The sequence below is a fragment of the Xenia sp. Carnegie-2017 genome, unplaced genomic scaffold (genome assembly GCF_021976095.1).
Source record: "Xenia sp. Carnegie-2017 unplaced genomic scaffold, XeniaSp_v1 HiC_scaffold_7, whole genome shotgun sequence".
Lineage (NCBI taxonomy): Eukaryota > Metazoa > Cnidaria > Anthozoa > Malacalcyonacea > Xeniidae > Xenia > Xenia sp. Carnegie-2017.
The window spans coordinates 159400-170000 of record NW_025813537.1 but is presented as its reverse complement, the minus strand read 5'-3'; the positions used below and the strand labels follow the sequence as shown (position 1 = coordinate 170000).

The window sequence follows — 10601 nt, the reverse complement described above, 5'->3', positions numbered from 1 at the left end:
TCTATAATTTTGTAAAAGCACTATTGCCAACACACATTTAACTTTTTGAAAATAGACATGTTTCGACATGACAAATGAACTCAGTTCAGAATCACTAGCGACAGTGTTACGTGGTTTTTGCTGTCGTTTACTTTTTTTCGTATGTTTTCTCCTTGAAGAATGCTTTCGTTTAAAGATCTTGCCTTGTGCAGTGTAGTTGGTATTCGTACTATGTTTTTGTGTGATTTTACTGTCTTTGTTTTTCGTTGGCGTTAGGTTCATGTTAACGTTGAACAGTGGCGTAGCTAGGAAAAATAGTCACTCCCGCCAATCCATCTCGCGCCGGAGGCGCGACCCCGCTAGGGGGGTCCGGGGGCATGCTCCCCGGAAAATTTTGAAATCCAGAGCCTTGGAAACAGCATTTCCTGCGATTTCGAGGGCGAATTATTTGTTGTACAATAATTTATAAAAACCCATTTTTGTTAGCTGCATTCTTAATGGGGCAATCGTTGAAACTGCAACTAGTTAAAAAGGTACTAAAGGTGACTCAGAGAAACGTTACGCAGGAGACAATTGTCCCCTAAAACATAATTTACTCATCACTGCCCCTGCATAAACAGAAGAAATTTGTATTAGCACAAAAAATAATATAGTATACGACTCTTCTAAAGTGAATAGAGAGAGATTTTTCTTAGCATTCTACTTGTTAGTTTAAACTTGTTTAGATTGGGGCAAGTAGACAGGGATGGCTTTATTCTTTAAAGTTATGCTTAATTTTCTCATCGAAGTACCATGTATTATACGAACAAATATCAAAACACATACTATACTCATCATTTATAAAGAAACGCCAGCCTCCTGGGTTTTTCTACAAATTTTTCAACCACCTCGTTATGCAACACCTCTGATTCCTCCTCTTTCTTTTCAATGATATCTTTGTGAATAGATATTCTACACAAAGAGCTAAGCCGACCTTGACCCATTCTATTTCTTAAATAGCTTTTTACCCTTTTTAAGCAAGAAAACGACTTCTCTACTGAAGCACTTGCCACTGCTAACACACCATTCAATTTACCACACCATTCAATTTACCACTTGACCTAAACTCGACTGGAGATTAAATTTGAAGATGTATTTAAGAACCTCATTACTGCACTCTTTGTGAAAGTTTTTGTCGTTGTAAATGAAGGAAAGTTGACTCTCCAAAGTTTGGATGTCAAAAAGAGGACTATACTTATCTTTGAGAAGATTGATCTTCTCCTGTGGAAATATGCCCTTCCATGTAGTAAATAGTTTAGGATTTACAAGGTCTAAAAACTCGAACTGATTAATATCTTGAAATAGTTCACTTAACATGCCTTTAATGGAATCAATAATCTCAAAATAAAGCTGTTTGTAATTGTATCTACTATCTGCTCTGGTTGCTGGTGGGCCTACTTTTTCTAGTGCAGTTTGGTAAAACTGTGCGAAGTGACACGATAAACTGCTTGAAATTGTCAATCTTGCTTATGCCATAGTTAAAATGGGTTTCCCTATTTTGAAGAATGGAATACAAAATTGTGGACTGTTCTAAAATCCTGTAAAAAACACACACTAGAAAACAAAAGAGAAAGCTATCAAGATAATGCAGTAAGCCACTTATTTTACTTAATGACTCATCATCCCACCCAGCTGGTTGTTCAAGTACCCCTCAAAAATATCTAAAAGTTTTTCATAGTTTTGTGCAATACATTGATTAATCTAGAGCGATAATACCATCTTTTTCACCAGGGCAGGAAACTCAAGGTTGTTAGATGTGAGAAAAGCTTTTCTTTTTGGGGCATTGCTTGTAAATGTGCTGAATGTAGCTATATTAATAAAAAAGATTTTAACAGGAGAAATTGATGAGGCTGGCTGGCATAGGACCAGGTTCAATCTATGAGCTGCACAATGAACAAAATGAGCAAAAAGATACTCTTGTCGAACCAATGCTTGAACACCATTGATATGGCCAGACATGACAGAAGCACCATCATATGTTTGTAAAACCAGTTTTTCTTTTATATTAGAATACTCACCAAGTTTATCTTTGACAACTTGTGATATTGCTGTGGCATTTCTGTTCATACTTACATCCACAAATCCTAATTGCCTCTCCATAATTTCACTTGCTTTGTCAAACCGAGCAATAACACTTAGCTGCTCTTTGGTGGAGACATCAGATACTTCATCAACCTGAATACTCATAAATGTGCAATCATTTATTTCCTTTCTGATTTCATCTTCAATAATTGAATCAAGACAGCTGATAAAACCATTTTGAATTTCTGGGGAGACTCCAGTAAATCTTCTGTCACCAACTATATCAGATTCTGCTAGTCTACTGTGCAGTCGACGCTCAAATACAGAATCAAACTTAGCAAAACATTCGAGCAACTCTCTATAATTACCTTTGTTCAAGCTACCTTCGGACTCATTGTGACCTCTAAATGGCAACTCTTGCTTTGACAAATACAGCACGGCCTCAGTAACAGTTTTTAAAATTTCTCGATTTTGTCTTACCTCCTCATTGTGACGCTGAATCTCATTTCTTCTAGCGAGGGACATAAGACAATCAATTCATTCACTAGCTCCATACGTTTTCCATGTCTTAAATGCAGTCAAATGCGATTTAGATTTTTCATGCTTCTTAGCATCAGACATAATGGTCAAAACGTCCACGATGGCGATGTTTTTGGGGAAAACATTAGACACGGCCAACAAAACACTTTCTGCAAGATTGTACTGCCACACAGCCAGTCCTTCGCCTCATACCAATCTCTCTGAAATGCTCTTCCCTTATTTTGGATAGTTAAATCAGGAGTAGGCCGTTCATGAACGATAACATTCTGTTCGACCGACGATCGAGCAGAGAACGGTTTAGCTAATAAGCTATTTACTAAATCAACATCAGTTGAGCAAATCGCAGTCGCACTTGAAGCCATTGTGTCATACACAAATACAAAATAGCAATTTGAGAGTAAACACAATGGAAAATTAATACCGACAATGACACGTAATTTGATAATCACTTATCGCTGTACTACGGTGGCCCGTATCTGCAATTCACAAATTAATTTGTCAATGCACAAACATTCCCTTAAATTCAAAAACAATATATTTGATACAAAAATAATGTGCTGAATGCAAAATGATTTTGTTTGCGATGCAAAACACGAACAATGCAAAACAAATTTGATCGCAATGCAAAACAAATTTGATCGCAATGCAAAAACAAATTTGATCGCAATGCAAAAACAAATTTGATCGCAATGCAAAAACAAAGTTACCGCAACCCAGAATTTTGCACTGTACTGTGGGCGGCAATATGTCGAATATTTCTTAGAAATCTTTCGAAAATATCTGCGTTGGTTTGTAATGTTTTGCTGAATTTCACCAGGAATGTATTGTCCATTTTGCGGTCAAAATATTCAGGTCACATTCCAATATTGCCCACTTTGCGGAAATCACTTACAAGGCTTTCGAAACGCGGAGGAACAAATCCCTGGAGGAGACGATACGTGTGACGAACTAATCGCGCATTATTTCAGAGAAGGCTTTGCATACGAGAAGATTATGCAATTCCTTGGCAAGTTTCACGGCATTAACATCTCCTTACGAACACTTAATACCAAGCTAAGATCTCTTGGTCTTCGTCGAAGGAACAAGGAGTATGATTTAAGTCTAATTCGACAACGAATACAGCACGAGCTTGATGCACCAGGTTCTTCAGCTGGTTATCGCTCTGTGTGGCATACCTTGCAACGGGAAGGTTACCAAGTGCCCAGGGAAACGATCAGGGTTTTTGTTAATGAGTTGGATCCTGATGGCGTGAGGGAAAGGCAGGGCAAAACCCTTAGGCGAAGAACTTACCACAACCCAGGTTCCAATTATGCTTGGCATGTTGATGGCTATGACAAACTTAAGCCATATGACTTCCTAGCGCATGGATGCATAGATGGATATAGCCGAAAAGTTTTATGGCTTAAAGTATGCAAAACAAATAACAATCCTGCTGTTACAAGTCAACACTTCCTGGATGCTGTTAAGAAGTATGGTGGATGCCCCACATTGTTGAGAACAGACAATGGGACTGAAAATGTCATAATGGCAGCAATGCAAGCTTATTTTAGAACTAGTGGGGATGATGAGATGGCAGGTATCAATGCTCATTGGTATGGTTCCTCTCAGTCAAACCAGCGGATTGAATCTTGGTGGGCATTTCTACGAAAAAATCGCTCGAACTGGTGGATGAATTTTTTTAAAGATATGATTGAGACAGGGCATTTAAATAGATGAAGTGATCTAGACAAGGAATGTTTGTGGTATTGCTTTGCCAATTTATTACAAGAAGATGTAACAAGCGTCAAGCGTAATTGGAACTCCCACTACATCCGTAAGTCAAGGTTTGACACAGTTGCTGGAAGACCAGATGAACTTTACTTTCTCCTTGAATGCAATGGTGCACAAAATTATGCAAAGCAAGTGACTGATGCTCAATTTCAAGATATGTCTCAATATTGTCATGAGTACATGGAAGAAAATGTTATTCAAGAATATTATTGCACCATTGGAAATGAACTTGGTATGTCTCAACCAACACATTGGAGAAGAGCATTGGAAATGTACCATATCTTACGTGGAATTGCCCAAAGCTGAATTTAAATTTTTTGAAAAAAAAAATTTTTGAATTTAAATTTTTTTTAATTTTTTTTTTGGCACACCATTTGTAAATAATGTCTGTAACATAACTCTGCAAAAGTTTAACTAAATCCCCAAAACAAGGGACACATTGTTATTCTTCCTCACAATTTACTAAATATTCCTCCATTCATTAAAGCTGTCAGCAAGCAATGGGCCAGGCTACAATCTAGTGTCTTCTTGTTCACATACAAATGCAATGAGTTGGAACAGGTCTGAGCTGATGGTATCATCTTGCTATCATCATGAACAAATGTGATTGTTGGTTTAGGTACAAAGCCAATAGTAGGTACGTTGGTTGCACCAGTTGCAAATAGAAGAATATGCTTAGAAGTGGCTTCAGAAGCAAAGTGCTCCTCTTCTTCTGTCAACTGGATTCCTTCATCATGTAAGTTTCCCAGCAAACTTCCATCTATTAAATAGTAATATGTAATACATATCATATGACACAGAAATATACAGAAAAAGACACTTATTAAATCTGCCATTGCAAAAGCAGATGCTTCGATCTGGGACAGATCACATTGTCACTCACCTTCCATGGACTTGATGAAGGCGATAAATTTAGCCATTATTATTTCTTGTGGTTCTCTACGATGGTGACCAATTGGAGAAAAATTAGGTTTCATGATTTTTATCAGCTTGCTGCCATCCATCTTTTCCTCTGGATTGTAGAGGGAGAGAATTCACATTTAAGAATATTTTGAAACTGTCGAACATGTCTTCGGTAGTCAAATTCAACTTTTTTCGCTTTAGCTTCGGAGAACATTTAGAGGTTATATGAATGATTTGGACGAACTCGTGGAATACAGAGAAGTGATTTCAGGCAATAAGTTTTGTAAAGATGAACTTCTACAAATATTGAAGAACGTTGACGTACGTTATGAGTTGTGGAAGTATTATGAAGCGTGCGGCGAGAAAATCGAACATTGGCTTCAAACACCATTTTTTAAGGTAAAGCACCGTGACTGAGCGCATAGCATGATGTGAGAATGATATCATTGCGCTTTTAGCCTATGAGTAATACAATATGAACCGCTCTAGGGAAGTCACCAAATTACACAAATGCGGACATGACAGAATTGAAAATGTAACTGTGTTAGAACATAATATCAGAGCAGTCGCGAATGGTGGATCATGGGTGTGAGATGCACCCAATCATCGTTTTGTCGGCAAAAATTGGTCATCTATCGGTATATTTTCACTTAATGCTAAGTCCAAACCAAGACCATACCACGCCCACTTTGCCGACAAATTTGACGCTTCGACCCCCCGTAAAACATAGAAATGACTAGGTACCATAGCTATCCACTGGGTAGATTTGAACTGTGCATTCACTGAAATAAAATATTGTTTCGAGGACTACAAAATTTCTTTGTCTTAAAAAAATATAAACATCTTTTTTACAAGTGTAAAAATTTTTTCATCCAATGGATAACGCTATCCAGGCTTCGTGCAACCGGCCCCTGATCTTTTCTAACTATTTTAGCTGCTAATAAGTAAAAACGGCTTATTAATTAATTTCATTTTATGTAAGTAAACAATCGTGAGATGAATATATAGTATGATGAACAATGACGTAGAAATGAATCGTATGAAATTAAGATAAAGAGACTGAAAAAAGTAAAAAAGAATAATCAGAAGATAGATCTTCATATGGCAAGTTTATATTCGTTTTTCCTTTAGTTTAGGATGGGCTATTTCATGGCTGATCCCTATGTTTTCTCTATATCATACGTCTCTACTATCTTGAAGTTGTCTTTCAGCTGACAATATTATTATTAAAATATTAAAACTTTCATGGTCTTGCGCACTAGAGGGCGTCGGAAATGAATGATTATGATGTGAAATTGAGCTGCATATCGCCCTGTAAGAAACTAAGTTTGTGTCTTGTTAGCAACTTACATGAGTAAAAAGATGCTGAATATTCACACTTTCATCACAATTGACTACATATAAAGTATTTCGTATTTTGTAGACAAACATTAAGAAAGTACTTGAAAAGATGAGCGAATGGCAGTTGGCTGCTGAAAATCTAAAATCTCTCTTGCCTGACCATGATGAAGTTTATGAAGCATGGATAAGGAAAATGGAAGCATTCACAAAAGATTTTCCTCTCTTGCAATTACTTTCCAGTGATGCGTTGAAGGTTGGTGAAAGGTGATATCATTTGATTTATTCTTTCTGTTGGCGGATACATGTGTTATATGTGTATACTATCGGGGGATACATATGTATTTATGTTTATACTATCGGTGGTTGTACATGATAATACATAATCATGTAAATTATACTTATTATTGTTATATATTTAAATATATTATTAGTTAACCAATTAGTAAAATGCCTTACTCATACATGCATGTGTATGTTAACCACAATAACAGGAAAAGCTTACGTATAGGACGTGGTCAACCTACTGACCACAAACAACGTACAGGATACATGGTTAATCAACTGACCACAGTTTGCGCACAAGCGGTTAATCGTACGTCATTGTGCAATCACATATAAGCCGAGAATCGAAAAGAGGTACGCAAAGGATATTTAATTTCATGTATTGATCATTCGTTTGACAGTAAACGGTTTATGAATTTTGGGCGGTTTGAAAATTATCTTAAACTTTCTGATTGGTTGTTTGTGTAAAGATTACGAATTAATTATTTTTCAAAACGTAATGACCGTTTGAATATTTGTGATATCTTCTGCGCATGCGCTGATTGATAACCGATGTTTGTGCTTGAGAATTATTCAAAGCGAAAGCAAGCCCAAAAATTTTCTGCGAACTTAAATTAAAATGCAATTTGTCATTTGAGTTATTAAGATTGTTGTATTTTTGCTGTATTTGATACGTCGCTCGCTCAGTGGATTGCGATGGAAAATTTATAGCATTTTGTACTTCGTGATGTTATCAGTACAACAAAGACCTTGCATAATTCATCGATATATAGTTGCATTATATGAAGCGTTAATCCTCACTTAAAGACGAAATAAAAGTTACATCGTCGAAAATATCGCTAACCTATTTATGTAAAACGCAAAAGTTACAAGCGTTTTGAATTATCGGTTGGGTGGAATATGTACAGTTCAGAAAATTGTTTTAAAAGAGTTTTTGAGGATAAAGTATTCACAGCAAAAATGGTTTTCGATGCACGATCTTTTGGACTTCACTTTTCTCAATAAGCACAGTCACGTGACATGCAATGTAATGAAGGGCGTCTTGTAAATGCAGAATAGTTTAGATAGTTATCGGACCCACATGTGTGCATCGCTTAACTTTGTTTTTAAGGCTATTGCACTATTTTTGAGGGATTAGCTCCATAAAAATTTGCGTGTATCCATACCATAGGCAACATATGCCTCACTTGCACTAAATTATGTAATAATTCAATTTTTAATTAAGGTATTTAAGTGGCTATATGCAAATAAATACATTGATAATGTACACTCTATCGGGAATGATTTATGCAAAAAGTTTTGATTTGGGTAATGCATTTCCATAAATCTGGGACTGACGGCAATCGTATTTTTCAACTTCATTTTTAATCTGAAATGTCTAAATGTCCAAGAAACGTTGTTTTTTTGGCATATTATTTACATATTTGGCTATTTATGTCCAATCAATTTTAGTCAATTCATCTTTTGAGCGTAACGTCAGTGAACATTGATTATGGAGACATTGTATTGTAGCACATTTATCAACTGCGTTAACTATTTCTTTTCTTTGTTCTTCTTGGCGGCGCTTCCAGCATTCCTGTTGGGGGTATGGTGGGGGGAGGAGGGGAAGGTCATTAGGAACCTCACACCTTTTTTGTAGAATGTGACAGGGATTTGAAAACGCATAATCTTGGAAGTCTCACATTCTGTATAGATAGGACGCATGCTTATAGCCTTTAAAATAAAAGAGAATATTTACGTCGAATAGATGTCGCATATCCTTGCTGTAATGTGAGGAGGGGGGTGGCGGTGGCAGGTGAGTCTACAAATATAAGGTTCATGCAAGTTAAAATCGGTTGCTCATGTGTTCAGAGAATATTCTAACCATTTTAGGTGCCCAAATATAAATCTTTATATAAATTTTTGATTTTTAGATCTTTAGACATAACGTAATGGTTGAATTGTAAATATTTCAATATTGTTGTAATCATTAATATCGCCTTTTTTTATTTTAAGCATATTTAATTATTAATATCTTGAAATAGTTTATTACAGTATTAATAATGATGGTACTATTTGCTTTGTTCTAATCCAGACCATACTTCAAATTAAATCAGTGTTTCTTCTGATGCACTCAATTTAATATAATACACTTGTTTGCATTTTTTAGTTATCAAATGCTGAAGATCTGTTAGCTAGCCATGACAATAAATATAATGATAATGCGCATCACCCGTCGTCGGGTCGCGAGTTTTTGCCATTTTTAGAGTCCCGACCATTTAACACTCATAGTGGTGAATGCGCAGGAAACGACCATTATGATTTTGGCCAATCAGCGACTGACAGTGATGAGGCTAGCGAGGAATTCGACATGGTCACTACCCAGAAGCATTTAACTGGAGATATTCATTACACTAAAGAAAGTGAACATGGAGATGCATCTTCCATTAAACAAGATTCAAAAAGAAGTTTCAAGCAGACACACCAACAATGTGGTCAAAACCTTAGCACAATCCAATAAAGAAAACAAATGCATAAAACGTAGAAGATGCATACCGAAAGCCCATACTCCAGAAAGGAACAACCAAAACTATGGTGTCTCTGTCAAAAGAAGATGTTGGAATCTATATTTTGTGCGATGAAAAGAAAGAAGGTTGTCTGGAGTTTTATCATCCAGAATGCGTTGGTTTACCTCATCTTAAAACAAAGAAACAACTCGAAAAATACAGTAATTGTATAGACGGCAAATCTTATATCTGTCCTAGTTGTGCTAGCAAAAAATCCCGCAATAAATACCGTCCACAAGAACTGCTGTCACTTTCAGACAAAGAAACTGATGACAATGATCCAATGCACGTTTTTGGCACAAATGATATTCACGAGGAGGGTGTCCTGGAGTCACATGGAGAAATGGAAGACGTGGTCGATAACAGAGAATGTAATGTACTTTTACATCCTTCTTCACCGTGCATTGATGAAAACATATGTATTTCAGATCGTGTATCTTACAGCATGGAAAGTAGTCCGTCGATTGAGAAAGTCATTTATCACTCTGACGAATTTCAAAATGTCATTCCTATGATTATAAGGAAGAGGAAAAGTACAACTGACTGACTTCTCAAGCAAGTGGCGCGATGATTGTAATGATAAAAAAGTATCATCTCCCTCAGCATTTTTTGCAAAACTTGACAATGTTGATAAAAGACCTTCTACTTGTGAAAGTGATTCTAGCGAGGGATGGGAGCCGATGAAAATATCAGAAGATGAAGATAATATGGATAATGTCTGTGCTAATGCAACATCTTCACCATTCAGCGATGTTGAATCGTACGAGATGTCTTCCAAGGAAAAGAACGTTGGCAAAACATATGCTAATATTACCCCAAACAATAATTGCAACACATCAAACTATTGCTCCGATGAGCACGAAACTTTCCAGAGAATGATGGACTGCCCATATTTGCCACGACCAAATACATTCTTTATAGCCGATGTTTGTAGGTCTGCAACATTTTTTTTGAGTGAAGCAGAGTGGTCAAGGATCAGACCTACCACGGAAAACCAAACACTCTTCGGTGCCCATGGACGGATATCATGATGGATCACATGAAAAATCCAACGCCTACTGCACCTTCCAATTCGAAAGGCATTTCATCGCTAAGGAAAATTCGAGGAAAAGAAATACGCCGATTGTGTTTAATGCTACAGGTCACTGCATCTTTGCAGATTGTTCTTGCAAGTTTGTA

At 36.6% G+C, this 10601-nt stretch overlaps 2 protein-coding genes across 3 annotated transcripts; one reads left to right on the top strand and one right to left on the bottom strand.

The window, feature by feature from the left end:
- Positions 1–4688: 4688 nt before the first annotated feature.
- Positions 4689–5361, bottom strand: LOC124459190. The gene is made up of 2 exons (XM_047008711.1): positions 5234–5361; positions 4689–5110 (listed from the first exon to the last, which is right to left on the bottom strand). Exons 1-2 carry the CDS (start codon positions 5352–5354, stop codon positions 4803–4805), a joined length of 429 nt encoding a protein of 142 aa, XP_046864667.1. The 5' UTR covers positions 5355–5361; the 3' UTR covers positions 4689–4802.
- Positions 5362–5458: 97 nt separating this feature from the next.
- LOC124459187 lies at positions 5459–7214 on the top strand. Of its 2 annotated transcripts, none has more exons than XM_047008706.1 (3): positions 5459–5652; positions 6677–6847; positions 7103–7214. In XM_047008706.1, exons 1-3 carry the CDS (start codon positions 5479–5481, stop codon positions 7157–7159), a joined length of 402 nt encoding a protein of 133 aa, XP_046864662.1. In that variant the 5' UTR covers positions 5459–5478; the 3' UTR covers positions 7160–7214. The 2 variants fall into 2 exon arrangements, with proteins under 2 accessions (XP_046864662.1, XP_046864663.1); XM_047008707.1 differs by having other exon boundaries at positions 7086–7214.
- Positions 7215–10601: the final 3387 nt, after the last annotated feature.

Coding starts and splice junctions, on each gene's coding strand:
- LOC124459187 (XM_047008706.1), top strand. CDS start 5,479: ATGAATGATTTGGACGAACTCGTGGAATACAGAGAAGTGATTTCAGGC. Junction 5,653..6,676: donor TTCAAACACCATTTTTTAAG/GTAAAGCACCGT, acceptor CGTATTTTGTAG/ACAAACATTAAGAAAGTACT. Junction 6,848..7,102: donor TTTCCAGTGATGCGTTGAAG/GTTGGTGAAAGG, acceptor GCTTACGTATAG/GACGTGGTCAACCTACTGAC.
- LOC124459190 (XM_047008711.1), bottom strand. CDS start 5,354: ATGGATGGCAGCAAGCTGATAAAAATCATGAAACCTAATTTTTCTCCA. Junction 5,111..5,233: donor CTTCATCAAGTCCATGGAAG/GTGAGTGACAAT, acceptor ACTATTTAATAG/ATGGAAGTTTGCTGGGAAAC.